We start from the raw sequence: 26,126 nt of genomic DNA, 5'->3' as shown, positions 1-26,126 counted from the left end.
ATGGAAAGGGGAATAATGGTGTTCTTGAAGATAAAACCAGCATGTTGTAACACTTCTGCACAAGTGCACAGTGTGAAGAAAAGGAATACATGAGAAAATAGATTTACCTTTAACAGTTTTCAGACAAAGTAACCCGATCCTTTTGTAAAATACAAAAGCGAAGTCACCTTATACTTTGCTATACTGAACTTGTTTTCTTGACCTTTATCTTAGGTCATCTGTGATGACCTAAAAAGTAGGTAGTTTTATAATTGTAGTCAGTGTTTCTGATGTTCCTCCTTCATTTGTAGTTACACATCAAATGGTTCAGCCATCCTAGTGTTAGAGGCTGTATTCTTTCTTAGTTCTGAGCTACCAACATCAAATTGACTTTCATACATTTTTAAGTACCTGTCAAGTTCTGTGTGTGCCCTGACCCTTTCACATCATTCACCACTTCCTCAGCCTGGAATTTTCTCCACATCAGCAATGGTTACTACATCTTCCTCTTCATTCATTACCCTGTTGGTATAATGTTGGAAATGGCCTCATTGTGCGAGGGGAGGTTTACACATTAGGAAAAATTTCTTCGCAGAAAGGCTTGTGAAGTATTGGAACAGGCTGCCCTGGGAAGTAAGTAGTGGAGTCACCATCCCTGAAGTGTTCAAAAAATGTGTGAATATGGCACTTGAGGCCATGGTTTAGTGGTGAGCACGGTGATGCTACATTGATGGTTGGACTTGATGATCTTAGAAGTCTTTTCCACTCTTAATGACTCGGGGATAAGTCCTAGCTTTGATCACATGCTCAGTCACCCCCCCTGCAGCAGAAATACAGGACTGTGCTGTTACTGATCCCTGCCAGCCTCGCAGCCTGGGCATTCTCCCATTATCAAAGACTACCAGCAGTCACCTCCAGGAACAGCCACCACAATTCCCACTTCTTCCATGGCCACCAGGCTACCCTACTCCTGTCCCTCTGCTTCAGTCAGAATTATTACTTCCTCAGCCCCTCATTCAAGCTTATGTGGATCTAAGCCCATTTAGTCCACTGCAGGTCTCTCCTGGCTGCTGTAGGTCTGGGAAATACCATGTTCCCTGTGCTCTGACTTTTCACAGAGTGCACTAGTTCTGAGTTCCCAGGGGTCCAGTTGCACCATCACAGCTGTGAAGGTCTTGGGAAAAGGGCTTTCTAGTGTAAGGGATTTGGGCATTAGAAAAAGCAGGAAGTGAAGTGCATGTTCAGCTCTTGTCCAGCTCCTCAGCATTCATTTTCCATTTTGATGCAGCAGCCAACTTGACTAAAGAAAGAAGGTAGGAAAATCACTGCTACCACATGTAGCCTGAATCAGGATTCTTTAGAATGGAAAAGCATTGTCTTCAGAGAAGCAGCTTTAACCTCCAGCTTGCCCTATGGAATAAAGAACTGTTTTCACGAGAGGATTTTTCTAGAACAGAAGCTTGCTGCAGCAGAGAAAAGTCCACATCCTCAACCTCCATGTGTGGTTCAAGCAAATGCACTGGCTGGCACAGAGCAAGCAGTGATCAAGTGGTTTTGCTCACTGTAAAATGTCACGGCTTCTTTGACTGGAAGCCAGAGCACAGTGTTTCTAGCTCACGTTTTCTGCACGGCTGTTACACTGACACACAATTCCTCATGTCACAAATCTCTCTGGACAAAGCTGTAGCCATTATTTATGCTTTTAGAGCGTACACAAAAGGCCAGGAGCATTAGGGAGAGGGAGCTCTAATTAGCTCTCCTAATAAAGCAACATCTTAGCTTCTGCTAGTTGCTACCCTTTCAGCAAGTGCAAAACAACTGCACTGTTGAGCGTGACGTTATTCCTAAACACAGTTTGTCTCTCAGGAAGGGAAATGTTTGCCAAGAGTTGAACGCTGTTGCCCCAGCATGGTATACAGAGGATCTGTGCTCACATGAACAAGTGCACACCAGTCTCACCTAGTAGTGCTTACTGGAAAAGTGACCTATAATGCTTGAGTTATTCTGCCTTCTTTGCAAGTTCTCTGGACATACTGACCCTGAATCTTCAGTTTAAGAATTTGCTTTTTAAAAAACTGATAAGGGAATTAGATTAGGTGAGCTTCAGAGCAAAGTATAAACTTTAACATAAGCATTTAACATCTCAAACAATTCCACTGTTTTTACAGCTGCAAGGTCTAAATGCAAAGGAGGAAAACCAAACCACATTTATCAGACCTCAAAAAGACAAGGAAAGTTACTCAAACAGTGTACACTGATAAACAGCTTGATGCAAAACTATTACTTCAGTGAACAGCAGAGTTAATCTTCTCAAAAGATTTTGAATTAAAGAGCATTGGATCTTGCTCAACCAAGAGCAAAATGAAGTGGTTCACATGTTTATGATCTTGGAATAAAGGTAATACAATAACCTGTTCTCCTATTTCTCGGAGGTCCCTCCTAAGAGAGACCATTTATTCACTTACCTGCTCTTTACCTCTGGAAGCATGAGCTGTCAGGATTTTTGATGTATTGAGGTTTAAGATCATACAGCCTCTGCATTCCTGGGCTGTGTTAACTGAGTAGGATCAGCTGAGCCTGCTGCTATGTACCTGGCACTTGCCAGATGAGGATACCTGCCTTACTAGCACCACGTAAGCCTCAACACCACCAGCCTCTCCTTCACAAGTCGAAGAAAGGCAAAGAGACCTGCGTTTAGCAGACTAACGGAGGGATTAGAACAAAAGATAATAAGAAAACAAGTAAATTACCAGGGATTTTCATGGCCAGACATGTTCAGGCTGATGTTTTCTGACTCTTGGTAAACTTGTCACTATCCCAGTTAGCACTAGTGACAGAGCTGCAATGGAAAGATGAAGGCATAAACAGGCCACAGGTTTAGCCTTGCCAAGGCTAGTTGCAAGCCTTCGAGCAAACAACTGCAACGAGGAGACTCGGGAGCTGCTTTATTTGCTCAGCTCCTGTTTATCCCACAGAACAGGACGTGGTTCACCTGGCTGTTCATTACCACACCAGAAGAAGAAAGAACCGCAGGCAGGAGGCCACCGCACAAGCACTTGTTTATTGACATCGGGAAGTCGTACAGGTACAGGCTTTGTACAAAAACCTAAGGAAGTAAATTTCCTAGCTTGACTCCAATAGTTTAAAACTGTGCGTCTGGTTTTAACTGTGTGACATTTCAGCTAAAGCTGGAACTGCTTATGAGAGACGACATGTTCATCTGCCTTGCTATAAGTTCTGCATTACAGGGAAGCAGAGACAGATGAGGTTCTTGGTTAGGAGTCCAGCAAGCAGTTGGTGTCAGCTGTAGCTTATCTAACTTGCCCTCAGGAAAGCTGATACCTACCAGACAGTGAAGAATCCCACTAATTGTGCTCAGATATAGCTCTGTTGGATACATGTTTGACTCCCAGAACTGAGACGGGTTGTGAGAGTGTGTGCGTGTGTGTGTTTAAAAGAGACTGGCACTCAATTCTTGGATTTTTAAAATATTTCCTATGTTTAGCTTGCAAGCCAAAAAGAGGCAGAAAGCATAAAACTTCATCCTACTTACACACACACCTCTTGCATTAAATCAATGTCAGTAAAATCCAGGAGGGTTCTTAGACTGCCACCACTTGATTTACAAAAATGGGAGGGAGGTGCTGGATGTGTCTGTGGTAGGGAACACCTTAGTATTTCAATCTATAATTCACAGTATGAAATCTACTTGAATTCCACCTCAGCTTGAAAGAGGGAAGTTTTTTAAAAAACAATTTGTGGAGAATTACAAATAGGTTTCAATATCAAATTCTGCTCTTGTCCTCCTTCCCCTGCTTGTTATAAAACCCAATCAATATGCAGCCACCATCACAACGTTAAAAATGCATTCAAGGTAGTCAGCTGGTGCCTTGAAACAGCACAGAAGCACTCAAAGAGTTTCCTGCAAGCTGCGGGCTGTACTGGCAGTCAGTGTAGGACAGACACAGCATGAAAGAACAGCTTTGTCCTCGTGAAACGCACACTTGGCTTCCAGGGCACAGGCTGCTGCATCTCAAGAGGATGGAGAGCAGGGGTGCAACACTTGGGAGGCTACAACGCTCTCTGCAAGGCTCAGCTGCGCCGGGCCCTCAGAACAAGGCGTGTTAGTTCATTCCTCCTACTCCTCTGGCTTCTTGCCCCCACTGCTCCAATATTTGCTATATGCCTCTTGGAACATGTTTTTGCAGGGAATTTTGGCCTTCAGTTTGGTGCAGATCAGGAAAGAGCCCCCCATCTTCCGATGAAGAGAGTAGGTCTCCTCTGGTGGGGGGACAAGCCGATGCTTCAGCATGACTGGGATTAAACCGTGGATCTTTTCAGTGGTGCTTTGGTTGCCGAAATCAAAAGGTTCATCAGATGCAAAAGCCTCTCCCAGGATGAGGACAGCATTTAAGTGGGCATCTTCCATTTCCTGCCCAAAAGGAAAGAGGCATAAATAACATCATTAACCACCAGGGAGGAAAAGAAATGGTAATGCTATCAGCAGCAGCTCAGAGAGATAACTAGCCATGCCCACGACAAAGGTAACCTCCAGCCCCCAGTTTTGAGCAGTTAAACCTTCCAGGAGACCATCCACTCATCCATGAAATGTCTGGGGTTGTCATCACCTGCAGAGTCTTGCTGGGGAAGAAAAGGAAGGACAGTGGGTCTGGGGCTAGCTGTATCCTCATTACTCTCTTGCTCCCAAAAGGAAGTGAGACCAAAAGCCAAATCATTTTTATCCTCTTTCATCCTTATCAATGGGGCTTTTGGACTGACATTGGCTTTTACCATATCAAGAAATCTGGGGAAGTTCACAGACCCACAACAACCTTATCTGTGGCCAACGCTAAAATCAGATCCTTCTGCTCCATACCTTGATTTCATAACCAGTGAGGAATTTCATTTCAATGGACTTCTTCAGTACTCTCTCTCTGTTCATGTCAGCAGCTGCCTTGATTACCTGAATAGGAGGAAAATACTTTCAGGAGAACTAGGAGATGACTGAAAAACATTTTGAGTACAGGACTACTACACAGGCCACAGGTACACGTTAACACATGCTGCTCACTCACTTCCTTGCCTCTGCCCTCATCTTCAGGGGTCTCTGCCTGTTGGCCAGGTTAAGAGCTACTGGCAAAAAGATACAGCTGATGGCTCTTCCCAGTAGGGCTACACAGAGCCCAGAGAATGTATGGGACAGCAAAAAAGCTTCACAAATCAGTCAGCCCTTTCCCCATGAAACAGCAGAGCCAACTGTGAGACGCTTTAGGTGACAGCTGCGGGCCACGGCAGATCAAGACAATTGTCAAGTGCAGAACATGGTGATCACAAGGGAAGCACGTTATGACTTCACATCAATATGTGTCTGTAAGCAAGCTAGAAATCACAGGAAGGGGCAGGGAACAGAACAAGCAATTCCTGCAAAGCCTCATATAAAAATCACGACATTCTGAGTGCTCTGATACACCCTGCTGCCTGAGTCTCACAGTAAGCAACACTGCAGTTCATGTTTGTCATGCATTGTGAACACCCAAACCCAGAGAGCCAGCAGCTTGCAGCAGATATGCAGACAGCAATGGTAAGGAATGAAACAGGAATCGAGATCTTTCTCTTGCCTCCAGCCCTCTTCTCTCCACACCCAAACTGGATTCGAGTAGGAAGTGATACAGGTAACAGATACGAGTATTTGCAAAATCAGGTGCAGCACTCTAAGACACAGTGCAAGTCCTCACCTCTATATAGACATCTGTGAACTTCTTATCAAACCCTCGTGTTGCTCCAAAGTCCAGCAGGGCCACCTGGAAATGGACAAACCCATCATACCAGTCAATCACTGTGGTAGAGCCTGATCTTTAGAATGTTCCTGATGTCTTCAGGAAACTCAGCTGGCTTTCCCAGCCAGCTTTCCCAGCGCTTCCCTCTGCAGCTCAGCTGCCCCTGACTCCATTACTCCCTGACTGCAGCCTGGACAGCTGGGCTGGCACGTGGCCAAGGAATGGCCAATGCCCACACTGTCACACCTGCTCCGCTGGTAACTCCACTCAGGCTTTCTGTCCAGGGACAGAGCAGCATAGAACTTTTTCCCAGCACTTGCCAACACAGACCTCAGGAATGAACAAGCAATTCCTTCTGCCCTGCAGGGCACAAAGAGGCAGCCAAACCAACAAGCAGGACATCTGCAATTGCTACCCTTCCAGCACAGCACAAGACAAGAGTATTCAACTAAAGAGTCCTGGGCTCAGGTGTGTCCTGGTAGAGTGCTGCCAGCTGCAACTTCTCACTGGCCACCTTCAAAACAAACCCTGAGGCTAAGGAAGTAGCTGTGATGGGAGCTAAGGCCAAAGACAGGCAGCCAAGGTTACAGCAGCCCTGCTGTCCTACCCAGACCAAGCCAGGGCAAGTGGCAAAGGGCAGGTTTCCCTGTCCTATCTGCCTATGCCTCAAGGACAAGAATCTGAGAGAATCTCAATAAGGGGTCATTAAACTCTGGGAATGGAGAATAATCAAAAGCTGGTGAAAACCAGCCCTTGTACAGGCAGAACTGCAGCTGCTTGGGCTTACCTTGTGCAACTGTGGGTCGTAGAAGAAGTTGGACCAGTTTGGGTCAGTCTGCATGTACCGGAACTCAAACAGCTCCCGCAGACACAGCACCAGGATGTTGTGACAGATCTTGAAAAGCAAGGAAAGAAAGAAACAAGTCAGGAGAGCAGCAAGCCCTACTCACACATATAACTTACAACAGGGATCACATCACCACATGGGCAGGAACAATCTGCTCTATGCTGCAGAACTCCTGCAGAGTGCTGAAGGAGCACCTCTCAGCAACTCCCAGCCCACATCTGCCACAGGACATCCTTAGCAGCCAGCACAGATGCCATGCAAGTTTCACATCAGCTTGAGCTGTAGTTTGTATCAGCCCCTGGATGTGCCTCCAGAGAAGCTGGTACCCTGTACCTGGCAGCTGAGAACAGCAGTCTCCAGTACTGATCCAACTGCATGTGTCCTGGTCCTGCCTTTTAACTTCCCGGCATTGACTGTGCACATGGTTGTTGCAAGAATGGGAATCTTGCATGATATACAGACCCACCATGTGCTCCTCAGCCAAGTCTTCTGCTGGGCTCGGCACTGACCCAGCTCAAGGGAGGAGCAAGCAAACCTACACCTCAGGATTGACAGGCATGGAGAAGCAAGAGTAGCAGTCCTTCAGGAGCCCACTGCTGAATTACATACTACAGCAGAGCTTTTCTGGACAATAGTTATGCTGGATCCTGCTCAGCAGAATTGCCAGCCTCCTTCTGCCCTTCTTCAGCTTCTGCAAAGCTGAGTGAAACATCATATTCTAGAGGGAAGGAGGAGAGCACCAAATGCAAGCCAGACACTGCCATTTGGGTCAGAAGGCAGAGGGTCAGCCAGGCCAGTAGCTTATAGGAAAGAAGGACTGGTCCTGCAGCAACACCCCACCTCACAGCCTTTTAAAATCAGTCCTGATGATACAGCTCATCGGAGGGGACAGTCCTCAAGAACAGGCAGTCAGCTCAAATCTAATGGGACACAGATCTGTTTATCTAAACGAACATACTCTGCCCTCTTCCCCACTGACCTGCTAACAGCTGACAGCTCACACAAAGAAACACACACACACACACCAAATACCAGGACAGTTATTTCTGCTACTAGAACAGCTGCTTGTCCCACAGCACTCCAATCCCTTGCTATATTCAGCACCAACGCCTACCCATCCCCACATCCCTGCTCCTGTTTACTGAAAGGTACTTTTCCAGCAGCCCTGTGCAGCACAGGTCAGTCCCACAGGAGGAGATGACACCCAACTGCTTGCACTGAGATGATTCTGCACTCCTGCCCAAAAGAGCAGCTGCACAAGACCCCTTTCCCCTTGGTGACAATCCTTCCCAAACTTAAAGTCATCAGAAACAGGGCATCACACAGCTAAGCTACCTCCCCTTCAGATGCCCTTGCCATTCACCCCCTCCAATCCCTCCCTGCTGAATGCTGGTGCCTGCAAGGCCCAGACCAGCTTGGAGAGACCCCAGTGTCACTGCCACAGTCCCTAAAAAGAAGTCTTCCTAGAGGCTCCAGACAGTCCCTAACTCCAGCCCTGCTTTGCCCTGCTCAGGGTTTGCCCTGCCACGAAGCGTCCCCTGGTCTGCCAGTCCCCAGGCAGGCCGAGCTCACTGCTCTGAGCAAGGGCAAAAGCACAACCTGCCCACATTACCTCATTTCGAATCTCCTGGCTCAGCCCTACAGCTTGATCCAAGGGAAAGCCAGATACCAGCTCTGTGGTCAGGACGTGCTTGCTGCACAGCTCGTCTATTACTCTTGGGACATAGAAGAAGGGGTCATCCTTCAGCAGCTCCCTAGGGATAGAGGAAGGAGAAGAAATGGTTACGAGCCCTGAGAGCAGACAGATCCCTCAGCAACACCTCACACAGCCCTTCACCAGCCTCTCCCCACACCCTGGATGGGGCTGCCAGGATATGTTTTCCTCAGCAGTTACAGTAAGGATTAAGTCAGCAGAAAACATGCCAGTGATTTGCAGCTGCTGCCAGCTCCTGAGGTCATGTCTCCTGCCAGAGCAGTGATATTAGGAGGTCTCCAGGCTGGTACATCAAGGGGCACTGGGCTCTTTTGCTCACCCCACTTGGCTTCAGGGCCAGACTACACACATGGAAAAAATGGGCTTTGCCAAGGGGAGCAATGCCACAGGGGCAGTTCTGCAGCAGGACAGGAAGGGTGCCCAGCCTCCCCATCATCCAGCCACCGTGTAAAAACAATCCAGGCCCCACTGCTACGGCAAGCCAAGGGAGCAGGCAGTACTAGTGGTAGTAGTTACTGTAAGAGAGCTGAACTGAAATACCTCCTATTTTTTTCTAAAGGATGGGAGAAGTTCACAACAGGCTGGCATAAGTGCACACAGAACAGCACTGCGACCCAGCCTCAGGAGTTACTGCAGCACCTTCATATGTGGCAAAACAGATAGGCTTGCATTGGAGGAGAGAGGATATGCTATCACATTTCAGCTGACTGAGTACATGCGTGGCTCAGACAAGGTGGTAATTCCAGGGGACAGCCCAGGCCACAAACATGCACCCTTCTCCTGAGCCACCAGGGCAGGCATTCATCTCCCCATCATCCCTGAAGTTAAGCAACCCCTCCTGCATTTCTCACACACACACAGACAGGTGGGGTTGAAGGCAATTGTGTGAACATACTGGAATTTCCTTGCACAGGCAGCTTCTCTCAGGTAGTCACACTCCAGGGCCAACTCTCTGCTCACGACTTCAATCAAGTGCTCGGGGAACAAACCTGAAGGTCAAACAGCAGAAGAGAGAGCAGACTTAGAGAAAAGGACCCCCTCAGGCTATGCTTTCCAGAGCTGCACCTGGGGAGCAACTGCTATCCAGCCAGCTCTGAGCTGAAGAGTACAAGAAGCCTCAAAGAACCAAAGCATATTTCCAACTAACTACAGGTTCTGCAGTAATCCCAGGCCAAGGCTACACAGCTGCTCCTAAGTCAAGGTATGTCCACACCACTGTCCTTGTGCAGCAGAGCTCCATCCTCCCCCAGCTCCCACCCCACAGCCCAAGCTGTCCATTCGTGCTATTGGCATGGCTGTGCACAGGCGCACACCAAGGAGTAGAAGCACCCAAACGCCAGCCTGGGCAAAAGCAACAAAAAAAGACTCAAAACCATATCTGCCTACAACTGGGAGCAGGCACTGCTAGGCAGAAACAGTCAGCATGACTAATACAGCGAACTGCAGCAGCAGCACGTAGCCAGGGCCTGAGTTGCCAAGTCCAGTCTTCTTACTCTCCAAGTTGGAAAACCAATCTACCTCTTGGGACAGACAGCTGGGGCTGCAGCAGCCTCTGCAGGGCCCTGCCCAGCCACCAGAGAGAAAAGGCCCCAATTTTGTCAGCACCCAGCCTGATTTTAAAGCAGCATTTGTACAGTCCCACTAAGATTTACAGCTGCTGCAGGCAGGTATTTGGAAAAAGGAGTAGTTAAGTCCTGCATTCCCTGTGGGAAAAGGGACTTATCCATGTGCTGGGACACTGAGCAAGTTCCAAGTCTGACAGTTCTCCACAACTGTGACTGGAAAGAACAGAGAACAACCAAGAAGAGTAGAGAATAGCAGGCATGGAGGGCTACAAGAAAACTGGAGAGGTATGAGTTCTACCAAACATACCAGCAAATAACAGGGAGAAAGCAAGACTACCTAACCTGAACAACTGCCTGTGCTTCATGCCTAGAAAGCCATCAAAAGTGAATACTCCCAGGCACATTATGCTTTGGCAAGAAACCCTATGGGTCCTTTGCTATAGAGAGCACACAGAGACAAGTGCACGATACTCTGACAAGTACTGGCACATGCATGGCTGGGAAAAACAACACAGGTGCACTCTCTACCCCACCAAGTGGACACTGGGTAAGGCACATGCCCAGCAAAGGCAGCAACAGCTCTGCAGCAGGAGAGGGGAGCAGAACATGGTTCCTCAAGTTGGCCCTGCACCCTCTGCCTACATCCACTGCCTCTCCTGCTTTCTGCAGGAAATCTGCTCCTGGGCAGACTTAGTAATTCTTAAGTCTTTTCTCTCATTTCCTTGAGGCTGTTTCCTCCCTCCAGTCTTTGGAGACACACATGCAATGCACTGATAGAAATGGGTTGGCAAAACGCAAACTGCACCAGTGGGAACACAGGGCCTGCCAGGCTCTGTGTCTTTTTACCTTCAGGGAGAATATTGCTCATGCTCAGCACAGCCATCAGGTTGTTAACATCACTGTTGATGCTCTGGGCAACTCCGGGGTACTGTGGGACGGAATGGGACAGAGAGGTGGTGAGACCAAGTGACCTGGTTGTACAGGGCAAGATACAAACACTTTCCAGGTGATCCACTGACCCCCACACCACAGCCACCTGCAGCCTGGCAATGAGCCAGGGCACACCTGAGCCACACATCTCTCCTCTAAAAGCTCTAAAAGCCCAGCATCTGAAGCAGGGGACAGAGAGACAGGCAAGGTGCAGCTCCTTGCAATCAGAATGGCTTGTTCAGATCCTCTTACAGGAACTCTTCCAACAGGTTCTCAGTCACGTGACAGGTTCTCAGTCACACAGGTCCCACAACAGCTATAGCAGTCGGGCATTTCCCTACCACAGCAACACCACTGACAGCCCCACTGTTCCATTCACAGCAGCAGGGCAGTGAGGCTGAGCCACTCTTGGCAAAAGTGCCTCCTCTGTTCTCACCTTATATGTCAAGAAGGAAATGAGCCTCCACTGCTGTGAAGAGGAATGTCTGCTGATGCCAGAAGGTTCAGTTTCTGCTGCTAGTACCTTGGCCTAACTTCAGAGACTACTTTGGACACAAGTGGCTTGAGAAGACAGCAGTACTCATTCATACTGTTTCTAAAGTCTCCCCACTTTACGAAAAACCCACCAACTAGATGACCAACTTTGCCTGGGATACTGCTCAAGTCAGCAAGGGACCTCACTCTCTCGGATTATAAACCATGCTGCACAAGGAGTTTTAGCTCTAGAACTTGTTTTTGTTGGAAATAGCCACCTGAGGTTGCTGTCAGCTTTAGTGTGAGTTGGTGAATATCCTCCTGTCAGACTGCCACTGCTCAACAGTCAGTGCCTGCATGTCACTTAAAAAACTTCTTTAACCTTTGGGCTGTGGCCAGAAAGGGACATGTGGCGTGTGCACATCCCAGAAAGAGGACTGACCTATGGAGCAGGTAGGACCCTCACATACAGCCCAAAAAGTACAAGCAGTCCCTCACCACCATTATCCCCATGCTGCAGTGACACACCTATGAGATGTCTCCTGCTTATCTGGACTCAGAGTGGCTCGAGCTGCAAAACCTTTCCTGTCTTTCCCATCTGCTTGCACCAGGTAAGGTATTGCTGGACCCACATTTTCACTTGCATTAAAATGTTTCTTATTTGTCCTGCAGTACACAGGCATCTCCCCTGCCCTTCTACAGGCACAAACAAGAGACAAGCTCATCTGTAAAGCCCACCTGAATTTTCATGGCAACTTCTTTCCCATTTTTCAAGCGTGCCAGGTGAACCTGACCAATTGAAGCAGCAGCAAAGGGACGTTCTTCAAAGGACTCCAGTTTATCCCTCCAGTTAGGGCCAAGATCGTTGTTCAGAGTTTTCTACAAATAAAAAAAGCATCAGGGTATGGGAAGCAAAACTTTAAGACTTTCACTATTGGAAATCACGTTCCTCTAAGGTGACTCATGCAGCCTACAGTAGTTCTGAGTACCTATACCCTGCTTTCTAGATCATCCTCCCTGCCTCATCACTGCACACCAAGGCAAGGAAGTGGTCTAGCCAGCAATGTTTCCCCAGCACTAAACAGATGCCAATCAGTTCTCTGGCATAAAGGACAAGAGATCTTGAACACAATCACCACTGCCTTAGCAATACAAACATCCCCTTTTTGGTGCCACTTGTTATCTTCCAGCAAATGAGCAAGGAGTTAGCTATTTCTCCTCTATCATCATGCTGCCAAGCTGAACAGAAGCAATCCAGGCATGCAAGCATAACTCTCTAAGGCAATATTGACAATTAAACATCACAGCCTGCTTTAACAGCTTTTTTGCTACCTTGCCAGACTGACATATTTAAGTTCTGGCACTGCTCAGTGTCTTTCAGAAGATAAGTAGTGCTGGCAATTCCTTTTGCAGCACCCTTCACATCTTAATTTAGAGAGGGAAGTAGAGAGAGAACATGTACATTGGGGAAAGCAACTTCGTTTGCTTCATTCTGGCTCTTCTTGATGGTGGGTTATGCTTAAGCAAAGCAGTAAGGATAAAGTTGCTGTTAATTTTCCATCAGACTACGGCTTGTAAATCTGTTTCTAAAATGGGATGTAGGCATTTGCAGACACTGGCTTAACACCCATTAGAAAGACAAGAGGAAACAGAAGAGGAGGCTACACTCAACAAGACCCTATAATCATATTTGTGTGCAACATCCTGTTCCATCAGCATTAGTCTCAGCACATCAACTCCCACATTCATCCCTCTGTCTAGAGCTGAGCTTCAATGTTTTGTAGAGAAAAGGCAGCATGCAATTGAGAGAAGGAATCAGGTGCTAGCCACAACTGAAAATATGCAACATTATTGAAAGTATACTCTTAAAAATCTCCATCCACCTCTCTTACTAGGGTATGTCATGGGTGACATTTATTCTGTCATTGTCCCTTCTCCCCTGATAAGCAGTAAGGAATAAGTACCATCATCTGCTTTATTGGCATGAAGTCAGCACTCTGACGTACACGCTCGAAAATCCTCTGGAGATGGGGGTTGATGAAGGCATCATCTGCCAAGGGAAAAGCACACACAGTCAGTGCAGGCATCGCATTCTCCAGCTCTTCAGCACAGGAAGAAACATGCATCTGCATTCGGACAAGTCCAGCTGTCCTGCCCCCAAGCACACCCCAGTGAAGGTTTTGGAAGTAATTCTAGTTCAGAAACTCTCCATACCCAGAAACAGCACCTGAGGTGCTCCTCCTAATGCATCACACCCTCAGACATGAGCCAAACAAGTCCTGTGCACAAGTAGCAAAAAAAGAAAAAAAGCTCCTCCTTGCTTTTCACTCTTTCAAAAAAGAGTGTATTACCCAAATTATTACCCAATATTGTGTATTACCCAAACAACTCCTAAGCCACCATCCTGCTGCAGCAGGAGAGAGTTTTTGTGCATTCCCTCATACTCAAAGTATGAATATTCTAGAAAACATGCTGAGAAACTTTTTATGTTTTGAAATCAAGCCTGCTTAGTCTAGCAGCACTGCCAAGAGCAGTGGGCAGCTCTGCACAGCACAGAGGCTTTTGGTGTAGCGGAGGTTGCACAAACCCGAGAGCAGAGTGCTCTGCACAAGCCTCTGTCACCCACCAGCCCATCTTCTTGCTGGCAGCAGTACAGCATTCAGGTCTAGGAGAGGCTACTGCATCATGGAAACACAGATCACAGATAGAATCCCCTGGAGAGTCATCCCAACGCTCCAAGGTTCCTGATGTGGTTTAATGCAGTTCATTTTAAGGGGCAGCAGCTTCTGCAGAAAGCTGTGCAGTGGCAAAACACCACTTATGCAAGTATTGAACTCTTGGAGAGATCAGGATTCAGCATCTGCTACTGTAAACAACTACCCAAATGAAGAGCAGCTACAAGTGGGCAGAAGAAAAAATTTTTGGCTCGGCCAAAATTAAGTGTGAGAAGGAGCAAATATTTACACTCATAAGAAGGAGGAGGGGTAGGGGCATCTCGAAAGATTAGTCCTCTGCTTGAGCACAGGCTTCTACAACAGCTCAGAAAAAAGCTACCCATTCTGGAAAACTTTTCATTTCATAAAGGATTAGGGAGGAATTGAGATTTATCTGCTGCTGTCCCAACACTGGAAGAGTCCAGGCAACTGGCCTTAATCCTGAGAACTCAACCTGCACATTGGGCTTGTGACATTCAAATAAAAATCTATCATTCCTCTCCATTTACAGATACATGAAGAACCATAAGTCTATCCCAGGAAACAGGAAACAAACAGTGACCTTAAGAGTACTATCCTGGGAAGATGGGTGGAAAGGAATGTATAGAAAAAGATACATAATACAGACACATCACATTAACAGTCAGCATTGTTTAGAAATTCCCACTGAAGCCACAGCAGCATTTAAAAGTACTAAAAAACCCCCACCATGGAACCAACAGAGGCTTTTAAGAGGAGCTCCTGTTCCATCACTGCAAGTCAGAGATCAGCAGGCTTTGCAGGAACAGTGAGTAAAGCTCCTGTTGTGACACTATAAACCCCCAAGGAGGTGAGACACGGCATTTGCGTGTGCATTCCAAACACCAAAAGAAACACCTGCTCTGTCACTGATGGTGCATCACTGCCAAGCCTCTGAACACTATAAAAACTGTCCTCAGGGGTACATGAAAGTATTAACTGTCATGCTGTAACCTGCATGTAACCTGCACGTCCGAGGATGACTGAGCAGAAAGAGAATGGACCTCACTAAGAGTGACTCAGGCTCCCAAAAGCTGTTTGTATTGAGGTATCAGGGCCGGCAACAAGCATTTAGGATCAACATCTGTTATTTTGCTTATTGCTGACATCCAAAAACCTCACATGGGACTTCAAGCCCTAGTTTGAGAAGGTACCCTTAACTGCGGCTGCTTGACCACCACCACTTTGTTCATGAGCACAACACCAAACAGCCAAGAAACCTGCAAGTCCAGGCTGACTGTACAGAAACTCGGCAGCAGTGTCAAAAAATCAGTCGTGTTACGGAAGCAACTCTGACAAACCAAGGCTTACAACACGCTGATGAATAAGGTTTTACGTCTTTGTGGTAAACTGATGAGGCCTTACCGGAACGAAACACGAAGCAAGAGTCAAGGCAGGGCACTCTCAGCTGGTAAATGCAGCTGCCTTTCCAACATCTCCCAGAGCATACACACCAGACAGGATGATCTGGGGCCTTCAGCATCTTTTCTGTTCATGACATTCATGGATGTGGGTCCCTAACAAATCCACTGACTCCCACAAGCAAACAATCAGGGGTTTTAAGGACACTTTGTGACTTGTGCTCAGCTGCAGGAGGCCTCTGCACTCAATTAACAGCTGGTCCTGTTGATAGAAGCAGTGAATTCAAACTCACCAGGCCACAGAGAAACCCATGAAGTGGCAGGAACTGCATGAAACCCTCCTGTCCAAACAGCCAGCCCAAGAAATGGATGCTCTGCACTGTTGATGGTGTCAAATTTACTTCACCACAGCTGTCCCTCAGTGAGGCTACCAGGAGCTTGTGTTCTCGCCAGGCACAGCAGTGCTCCACACACTTGGCACAAGAGTCAAACGAGGGCTGGGTACAACCACTGAGGTTGCTGTATGTCCGTTCTTGACACCAAAGTGAAATCAATCAGCAAGTATTTGACACTCCTGCCAGAGCTCAGAAATATTAGGAGACAGCAGGCAAGTAACAAAACCCCAGAGCATTTCTACTCCTCAGAGCCGGCCTTTCACAGCTACTCCCTCCGCACTCACATCCAAGCCCAGGGCAGCTGTGACCAGGCTTGGGCACACATCAGTAGTGTCCTAAGAATCTGAAATTAATCCCGCCCATGGTAGACAAGTTTAACTTCAGAGCTGATTTCCAGGCATGCCTCATTCAGCCACGTACCAGAGACACTGGAAAGCAAGGAGCACATGGGCTCCTCCTGGATCTGCACTGTGAGCCATCACTCTTTGGCACCTGGCAGTTTCTAGAGGGTAAGAAAACAGCATGTGGGTGGCAGCCTTTGACACAGCAGCTGATGCCTCCCACCTAGCTTTGTTCATGTGTCCATCAGCCTGGCACACACCTAAACCAAGTGATTAGCAAATGAAATGCCACAATCAGGGCTCTCTGGAACAGGGAGCTGGTCTTGCTTTATTGGTGAGCCCAAGTTACTTAATACACTAGATCCAGCCTCATCAGTGAACACCTACAAAAATTCAAGTAGAAGGACAAACCAAGCAAACCAAGTATTTCAAACACTCAGACACTGACTCAATTTCAATGACATCTTGAAAGCTATTCCAGACAAGTCTTACAGCTATTTTTGGCTGCTTCTTCCCTTCCCTATCAAATTGGGCAGGAAGGCAAACTGTGGAAAAGTACAGCTAAGGTCTGATTTCAGCACACCTGCCATCTCCCAGGAGCAACCTAACAGTTCAGTGCAGACACTGACATTACTCACTCCTTCACCTGTGGTCACTGACTTCAGAGCCCGATGGGGCTGAAGCCCAGTTTGAAGCCTCCTCAAGATGAAAACAAGTGTTTTACACCTGGTAAGATTATCACCTGTACTGGCTTTTCCAGTAAAGCTTCAGTGCCCACAAAGCATGTAAACCACAAACAGGTAGCCAGTTTGCTATAATGGGAGAGCAGTGTGGTATAACTTTGACTACTTTTAGTGAACAAAGAACAGGATCACATTCTTATCATCCTCCTCCCTTCTAGCAGGACACCTGCGAGTAGAGTGAGTAGAGATACAGCTCTGCTTCTCAACAATTGCTTGTAACACAGACACTAAAATTCAGAGGCAGTGTCACCTTGTTCTCAACCAATTGCAGCTAAGTACCTGACACAACAGGGACACTGGGGAAATAGTTATAGTATACAGTGCATGCATCTAGTTACTTTGTACTGGGATTAGATGGAACTCAAATATATATCCATCGCTGCTCTCACATAAGAAAGGCACTTGTCCAGCCTCTCTATATTCACTTGACACTGACTGATGGCAGATGGCTGATCATGTATCACAGCTGGCAGTACTAAGGAGGATAGCTGAGGACCTGTGCTAACACTTACCTTGAATGCTTAACATCTGTCCCAGCTTCAGTGCCGCTCCCCGGACCTTGCACAAGGTCTTCACAATTCTTTCTGCATTGGCCTCTGACAGGAACGGGCTAGAATCCATCACCGCTTTCTTTCCTGAGGGCAAGGAGAGAAAGAGCATGAATGAAGAACACCCTTCTCTTGGCAAGCCCACTTCATGGTGTTAGCCCACATTCAGAAGGAAATTTGCCCTTCCCCAGAGAAATCAAACTAGGACTACACTGAGTGCCTTCACAGCAACCAATGGGCACGGACTGAAGTTGTACACGTGTCTTGTGACAACTTTGACATTGTTGGCTTGAAGTCCAAGAGCAGCAAGTTACAGCTTCTAAGAATGTCTGTGCTGCAACTGTCCAGGATCCTGTGCAGATGTTGGTGCTTGAGCTCACTGTACCAGCTAGCTCAGCCTAAAAGACTATGTAAGGGTGTCCTGAGTCCCACATCATGGGCTGCAGCACAGCCACAGAAGGGTAGTAGGAGTGAGCCACAGCAAGGGAGAACCCTCAAAAGCTTTGGCAGCACACTGGCACAGACCAACAGTGTGCTGGTATTTCTTAAGGTGGAAGCTTGCACAGAACAAGGCAGGTATCAAGGCAAGCATAAAATATACATCCTCGAACACACACATTCCTGTCCCCAAGAATGGGTAAAGCCTGATGTCTGACAGGCTCAGAGTGGTCACTGCAGCCATCTACACAGCAGTGCCACGGTTCCAAGTATGTGACACGAGGTTTATGTGGCATAAGAAGCACTTCCCCTCCACTCTTTTTTTTTTAATTTTTATTAAGGGAGAGGGAAGGAGACCCTGATTCCATTTTGTGGTCCCTTTGGGAGAAGCAACCCAGAACTACTTTTCTAGGGCAATGCCCAGTAGAGCAGGGAAAGAGGGGGCAGTCAGGCACCCGCCAACCACTTCTCTTGGTGCTGCAGATCAGCTCCTAAGGATGAAGAGCCAAGCAGGAGGAAGGTCAGGCCTTGCAGATGGGCTGCAAAGCCCACAGCTAGTACACTGATCTTGCAGCTACATCACTGTTTTCAGCACTTCAGAGGAAAGGGTACTAAGGACGGAATGGCTGAAGCCCCCATATACAACAAGTAGGGCCCAAAAAGGCACAGGAGCTGAAAACAGCCCTGAAGATCTCAGGCAGGTGGAAATTACTGGTGTGTCATGTACTGACTAGAGCAGCCAGAGATCCTCTCCATCTCCAGGTAGCTCTCAGGAAGGTACACAGAGGGAGCTTAGACTGGCCAGGGGACAGGAAAAATAACAAAGAGCTAGATGGAAGTGGTCCCTTCTAAACTCTGGTAACTCAGACAACTTGGTACCACTTTCTTGAGGTGCCAAACATGTTACTGATCTGACAGACACCCTTCAGTCCCTGCAAACAGATTGCTTACAGACTTTCCCTACAAAGGTGATTCCACAGAACTCTCCACTGGCAGTGTACAGAGCTGCCAAGCCCTGCCCTTCAGCCCTCCTCTCTTTCATCTGTTTTGTGGGATAGCAACAAGATGACACTGCGTGTGGGACATCTATCTGTGCAAATGCCGGCCCTAAGTCAATAATGTACACGAAAAGGAGAGAGGAATAAAACCACCAGGAGTACACAGGACAACTATGCTGCTCTAGAGAGGAAGATGCAGAGAGGCAGGAGGGGTCCAGAATTCACTACTTGCATCACACACAGCAATCCTCAGAGTTCATTTTGCTCTGGATCCTGGATGTAAGGAGTCTGAGAGACTGAACAGGTAGAGCGCCCAGAGCAGAGGGATCTGGCTTTGCCCAGCTTTGAAAAGCTGTCTCTGAAGAGTGAAGTGTTGAAGGCATCTAACAGAGCTCTGATTCTTAATGATCCCATCTTAACTGTCCTATCAGGAAAACTGTGTCCTTAGCAATGCTGAAGCAAATCTCTACATGAGATGACAAGCAGGAGCTAGGAAAAGTACTGAATCAAAGCCTTACCTTGCTTCATACCAATGCACACAAAAACATCCTCCTTTGAGTCAGCAGTAGAATAAAGGAGTTAGTTAATGATTAAAGTCACCCTCACAAGCCAGTGAACCTTGACAATTTTAAGAGTCTTATCAGAGAAAGAGCCAAATACAGGCACTCCCAATCCTCTTTTCTTGGCATGCTTCTCATTGAAGTTAAGCCCCCAGGGGCAATACCTGCTCACCAGGCAGCCCAACAGCACATGAGCAACTCTTGTTTATGTACTTTGCTACAAGTGGGGCACGAACAAGCCGGTGATCTGGAAGCAAGAGCCAAAAGCAGAACTATGTACATGGCAAGCAAAGAGAAAACAGACATAGGCTTCTAAAGTTGAGTGGGGAGGAAGTGGGGATAAAATTCACCACAAGTTCATGAAAAATATGCCCATTTTCAGTAAGTTAACATTTTTTGCAAAGATGGCTGGCAGCTTTTGATGCCTCAAATTATTTCCTCCCCATCTTCAGATCACAAAGCTGGTTTCACCTCTTTCATCAGGGAAAGAAAAAAAGGCAAAGAGAAGTTACATACAAGCTATGGCAACACAGAGACCTCAGAGTTGAAGGCAGGTGCAGCCACAGTGCTTGGAGCCCATCAGTTCTTCCCCAGCAGAGCTGGCAGGAAGACACCCTCACAAGTGCTTAACCCCTTTTTTTTCCTCTTTCCAAATTCAGAATCAGCACAAACCTTTCCAAATCTGTGTGCAGCTCACAGCTGCATCACTCCTTTTCCACCTTCTTTGCCACTGTCAAATGGAGAACTAGAGACTGGACTTTGTGGATATTTGTTTTTAGGAACCATCTGCCACACAAACTTTGGAGCAAGAGAAGCCTCAAGAACATAACCTAAGCATTTAGGACTAACAACCCAAGGAGACAGCATTATTCTTTTTCATAAGAAAATAACTCTGTATTCAAACCTAGGCCAAGTGCCAGCCCATTGGGGCTTTGCCTGGCATTTGTGCAGCGCCTACCACAACAGTGCAGGACAGGTCATTAATAAGTTACAAACTTGACCTTGAACTTAGAGTCACTTTACTAGCAACAGCAGCTGTTTATTTGGGCACTCATTTTTATTCCTGGCAATTTTTTCTACTTTCCCATTCGCACCCTGTGTGAGCCTTGCACTGTAGGTACACACTCTAAATACTGAGGCTGCCATCAAGGTCACCAAGTGAACAAGGAGGTTATTGTTAATTAGCTACATCAGCCTACCAAGAAAATTCCAACTGGAATCAAGTAAGCCATCCTCATTTTTAACAGAGTAAGATAAGTCAAACCACTTAAAAAACTTAAAGAGGGCAGCATTAGGGCCTAAAGCCCATTAAAAAAATACAAACACAAAACCAAAAAACTAAACAAACCTGAGAAACCTGGACCTACTCACAAGAATTTGGCAGTGGAAAGAATTTATGTCCAGGCCATCAGGCTTGGATGGAAAAGGAAGAAAATCACAAACTCTTGCACCAACCTTTTTTTGTTCTAGGGTAAGTCCCTGAAGAAGTGAATCATTTATAGAAACAGAGACAATCTGAGGCAGAGTGAGAAGGGCCCTATGGCTACTGACCAAGGATAGGGAAATTGAGCAGGAAAAGACAGATCAGCACCAGCACAGTTACTACAGAATGTGCAGGAGAGTAGGAATTTGTGGTCCCTCCGGTAACAGTAATGGAAAGAAGAAGTACAAGCTGTTCTATTAGGATCATGTGTAGCACAGAAGTTTCTGGCTTGGGACTGAAGGACTAGTGTTTCTAGCTTCATTTAAAAGTCATGAAGACACTTTATACTGACGAGACAAGAGGAGGGCAAGCAAGAGAAAGCTCTTTCTCATTAGTCCTGGATGCCAAGCAAGAGTGTGAAACTCTTAGGCATGCCTTTGGGCATATACACATCACACTTGTTTAAGTCTGAAGTGCCAAGAAGTTACTATTAATATTGCAGCGGCGGGGAGAGATTTTATATCCTCGACCAGCTTCCAGAGAACAGGACGATATGTCATTCTCAAAAGAGACAGGTCTTAGCCCGAACTTATGATGCTGGCAGCCACCAAACTTGGACACAAACACCTCAACCTGAAATCATGAAAGGGATGTAGAAGTATTTTTAAAGAAATGTTTAAAGAGGTACTTACGTCAAGAGATTTCCCCCAAGAACAGCTAAGGCTGATACTGTCAGAAGAACAGTAAGAAAAGGGTATCCTGGACTCACACTGTGTGCATTTCTGCAGGAGCAGAACCCATGGATAGTTCTCATCCATGGAGCCTTACCCACCACTGTAAAATTCTGTGGAAAACACATCCAAGGACACTAGTTAGAGGCTGTAGCTGACTCACCTAGAGACCTTGCTGTGTCCTTGGCCTGAGAAGCTCCAAAAGAGTGCAAATGTGAAAGTTTTCTACTTTTGTCTCACCTCAATAATTGCTGCTCTTGGCCCATTCTCAACCCCACTATCACTATCATTCTCCTTGACAGCATAACCACTGCTCCAGGATCTTATCTAAGCAGACTTGACAGCAAGAGGGGAAGCAAGAACGAAAGACAAACAGCTAAAAATAAAAGTCAGGTCATTTTCTAACTCCCCTGCCTAGCATCGAAGTTGGCAGTTCTCATGGCTTTATTCTTCAATCAAGGTTTGTTCAAGAAAATCACTCTTCCCAAAGCATGACTCAATACCATAGAACAGGCTTCTGGCATCAAGTTACAGTTACACAGGAAAATAATAGTTTCCCTAGCAAGAATAAAAAAGTGTAAAGGTGCAATCGCTATATTGCAAGACAAAAAATGTTCCCTTCAAATAAAAAAATAATTAAAATAATCCTTCTCATGCTCTAAGGAAGAGAAACAAAGCTCATGTTATTCCTTCAAATTTCATAGCTCTGCAAGCTCATGTTTTCACTTTGGGGTGTGCCCAATTAGAAAATAACCTGGCAAGCAGAGAAATACTAACAGTTGCGCAATTTCTCCTCTGTTAAAAGCAACACAAACCACCAGCTTCCAACAGGTATCAACAACCTGTCAAACACTGCAAGTGCTGAAAGCAAAAAACCTTCAAGGATTGTCTACAGGATGGGCCATGTTTGCTGGAATGTGTTTTTAAATCAAAGCAAAGAAACCCACCCAGCCTCAAATACCTCAGGTCATGGAGAGAAACAAGAACTCTTTGCTAAGGATCCTTTTTCTCTGCTGGGCGCTCTGCATTGCCTGGCTGTTAATACCTCCTGGTATTCTCTGTACCAGTAGTGTCTCAGGTGGCACACAATCCCTGCCTCACCCCTGCCTGCCCCCACAGCGAATGTGCTCATCTCCTGGGATGTAGGCTTTTGCTTTGGGTTTTTTGGTGGTTAGACTAACTTCATGTTTTCTAGAAAAGAACACCATGTATTTTCCACGCTCTAAACCATTCACCCACACACAACCATTCAGTACCACCATATTTTACCGATACATATGTTCAGAAGAAAGCCACCATGACATGGCCAGGTACAACTTAGGAACATTTTACCTCCAAACAAGCTGGGAAGAAAAGAGGATCAGGTCAACTTGCATGGCACAGCCTTTTGACATGTTATGAGAATCCTTCAGAAGGCAGCAAAATACAGATGTCAGAAATAGATAGTTGCTATTTAACAAGAACATAAAGTGTTTTGTCTCTCTTAAAGAGAGCAGCTATCCTCCAAGTTCCTCCTAGGCAGAACATCCTTAAATTTCAAACAGACTGCAATTACTATCAAAGTTTTCAGACATAGGGGTTCATCTACAGCTCTGTACTGAAAATGTGGTTTCACTGAACAGCTTTTAAAAAACCCTTAGGCCAAGACAATCCAAGAATGGGCACAGGGACAGTATTCAAACTCAGGGGTGGCTGTGGAGAAGTAAAGCTGTAGAAATTGTGCTGGCACAAACTCATTCTCTCACATTTACCTCTGACCTCTGTCTGTGTAGTGAGTGCACTTAGATGGGAGAGGAGACTAGAGATGGAGAAGGATTATATTGAAAATGAAAACTACCCACATCCCTGTTATTCTGACTCACCATCCCAGCTTTAAAAAGAAAAAAACAATCTTGCAAGTGCAGGTAAACTTTGTCTGGGATTAAAAAAAAAAAAAAAAGGGGGAGGACATCAAAAGGGCTTACCACCGCGTTCCTCAGGTCTAAGGCTCTTCTTTGCAACTTCTGCCAATGCCCCAATGCCAAGACCAACAGCTAGTCCTTTAAAACAAGAAGAAAAAGAGCCAGGTCAGAATGAAAAAAACCTTCCAAGACACATACAGAGGCATTTTTACAATTAACTTCAAGTCACACAGTCAAATGCACAATGGCTTGATTAGAATACGCTGTCTTTTGCAATGGAGTTATCATCTTCACTCAAGAGTTTTCTCCTATACTTCTTCAGCCCAGCATGCCAGCCAGGAATCATAGACTAGGCCAGTCTGGGACATCTGGCTTTTATAAACCACATCACAAGTGCTACTCAGAGCTCTGTGCTCTGGCTGAGGTCCTGATGTAAACTGAAATCATGGAGTTTAGAAGAAGAAGGGGAAAAGAAAACAACTCACAAACATGGTTCTCAAAGTACAATTCTCAGGAAAGAACAGCATCCCTCTCCCCTCCCACCATGCCACCACAGCAGGGGGAAGCAAAACTGTATTTAGATGAAGCCACTGCCAGCAGAGTTTAAGGCTCTGCAACCCTGTCTAAGCACTCAGGTTTATTCATGCTCATTAGCTGTCTGTGACTTCCACAGACTCGTTGACTATGATGAACAGAAACATGTTCTTCCCGAGGCTCACCTTATGCAAGCAGTGTTGTAACCTGCAATTCCAAGGAGCTGGGCTGGAGAGTAATCCTGCACAGCAACAGTAAAACAGGAGACAAAACACCAGCACTCCACATGCACTATCTCTCTGGCAAGCAGTGAATTCCAGGGCATTGATTCACAGCCACAGGTTAAGCTACAGCTACAAAAGAAGCGTTATCTGCCTCCACTAAACAGATCAAAGCCACTGAAGATTAAATGAGGCACAGATCTAATCATGCAGTAATCCATACTACCAAAGGTCTCACTGCCTTGCCAATCCCAAAATATTTATTTTTCTGGATAATAAATGACATGGGCAACCAGAACAGATGGTGCTCCTTCATATCTCCTCAGCAGTGGTGCATCCCACCATGCCGTACTCCCACACTGCTGGCAGTACTGGGTGCACCTGTTTTCCAAGCACCCCAAGCCCTCCTTGAGGCACTACTGGACAGTTTCCCAAGTAAAACAACCACAAAACACATTACAATGAAGGAAGCAGAGCTGACAAGCACATGGTATTTTGCACATGTGCAGGAGGAAACACATGTACATGTTTTGTGGACCCAAGTCACAGCACAGATATTCTGAACTGGAAGGGACCCACAAGGATTAGAGAGTCCAACTCTCTCTCCATACAGGGATCATACCCACAACCTTGTTGTTTTTAGCATGATGCTGTAACCAGCTGAGCTAATGTCATGTTAGTAGGGAAGCCTGGGCACAAACAAGGTAACCCTCATCTTGCAGAGTTATTCCCCTCTCCCACCAGGTAATTACAACTCCACCTCTGGGCTTGTGGAAAACTTCACCCTTCCTCATCCTACAGACCAGACTAACACTCTAGGGCTCAGAAAGCAAGTATGGACAGGGGGGTTCATGGACAGGGCCACAACACTAATTTCTCAAAATGCCACTAGATTTGTTTTCCAGGCCTCTTTTACACACCCACCCGTGGTCTAGGTATGTATTATCTGAACACAAAAAATGCTGTTATTTGTACTGGCTTATTTTGTACTGGGTCTGGCTGAGATAGGAGTTTGTTTTCTTCACAGCAGCCTTTATCATGCTGTGTGCTGGATTTGTAACTAAAAGTGTTGATAACACATCAGTGTTTTGGCTCTTGATGGACGATGTTTGCACAGCATCAAGGCTTATTCTTTTTCCCACCCTGGCCTGCAAAAAGCAGGCTGGGTGTGGGCAAGAGGCTGGGAGGACACATTCAGGACAGCTGATCCAAATCCATCAAAGGGATATCTATGCCATATAACATCATGCTCTGCAGTAAAAGCTCGGAGAAAGGAGGATTAAAGGGTGGACATTTGGGGTTATGCTGTTTGCCTTCCCAAGTAACCACTACAAATGCTGAGGTCCTGGTTCCCAAGAAGTGGTTGGACATTTGCCTGCCAAGAGGGAGTAATAAATGAACTCCTCTCACTGCTTTGCTTGCACATGGAGCTTTCTTTGCTTCACCTGTTAAACCATCTTTATCTCAACTTCCAAATTTTCTCCCTTTTGCTCTTCCTATTCCCTCATGCTGAGGGAGGAAACAAGTAAGCAGCTATGTGGGGCTTAGCTGCCAGTCAAGGTCAACCCACCAGACACTGCCAGATGTTCACCTGTTACCAGGAACAAGTCATCCCTCCAAAGAATCTGCATGGCTGTACAAAAGCACTCTCCTCCTCTGGGTCTCTAGTCTACTGACCTTGCACAAGTTGCTCCTGATGTCCATCATTTTCCTTGTCTGCAACATGTGTGTTTCCTCCAAGATTAATCATTTTGGGACAGTTTTCAGTATTGCTGAACAGCCATGGTTCAGTACCTTGAAAAATAACATCCCTAAGCACTTCCAAAATGCTGCTCTCCTGCATTCTGCACTTTATGCAGACAGATTATTTCAGGCCTGGAAAAGGCCACTTGGTTCTATACCAACAGTGTGGCT

General features: G+C 46.4%; 1 protein-coding gene across 3 annotated transcripts in view; it reads right to left on the bottom strand.

Moving 5' to 3' along the window:
• Nucleotides 1-3,014: 3,014 nt before the first annotated feature.
• Nucleotides 3,015-26,126, bottom strand: part of COQ8A (coenzyme Q8A) — a 43,596-nt gene continuing 20,484 nt past the window's right edge. For all 3 annotated transcript variants that reach the window (XM_027696624.1, XM_027696626.1, XM_027696625.1), the window contains exons 5-15: nucleotides 23,521-23,595; nucleotides 17,371-17,493; nucleotides 13,251-13,336; nucleotides 12,025-12,165; nucleotides 10,729-10,810; nucleotides 9,213-9,306; nucleotides 8,216-8,357; nucleotides 6,544-6,651; nucleotides 5,715-5,780; nucleotides 4,856-4,942; nucleotides 3,015-4,411 (exon numbers count right to left, since the gene is read on the bottom strand). In XM_027696624.1, coding sequence (XP_027552425.1) covers nucleotides 4,118-4,411; nucleotides 4,856-4,942; nucleotides 5,715-5,780; nucleotides 6,544-6,651; nucleotides 8,216-8,357; nucleotides 9,213-9,306; nucleotides 10,729-10,810; nucleotides 12,025-12,165; nucleotides 13,251-13,336; nucleotides 17,371-17,493; nucleotides 23,521-23,595 — 1,298 coding nt within the window. In that variant the 3' untranslated portion in view covers nucleotides 3,015-4,117. The remainder of the gene's footprint in view (nucleotides 4,412-4,855; nucleotides 4,943-5,714; nucleotides 5,781-6,543; nucleotides 6,652-8,215; nucleotides 8,358-9,212; nucleotides 9,307-10,728; nucleotides 10,811-12,024; nucleotides 12,166-13,250; nucleotides 13,337-17,370; nucleotides 17,494-23,520; nucleotides 23,596-26,126) is intronic.

This window comes from Neopelma chrysocephalum, unplaced genomic scaffold (assembly GCF_003984885.1).
Source record: "Neopelma chrysocephalum unplaced genomic scaffold, ASM398488v2 Primary Assembly neopelma1_108, whole genome shotgun sequence".
NCBI lineage: Eukaryota > Metazoa > Chordata > Aves > Passeriformes > Pipridae > Neopelma > Neopelma chrysocephalum.
Note: the sequence above shows the minus strand (reverse complement) of the source record. Positions and strands in the feature narration are given on the sequence as shown.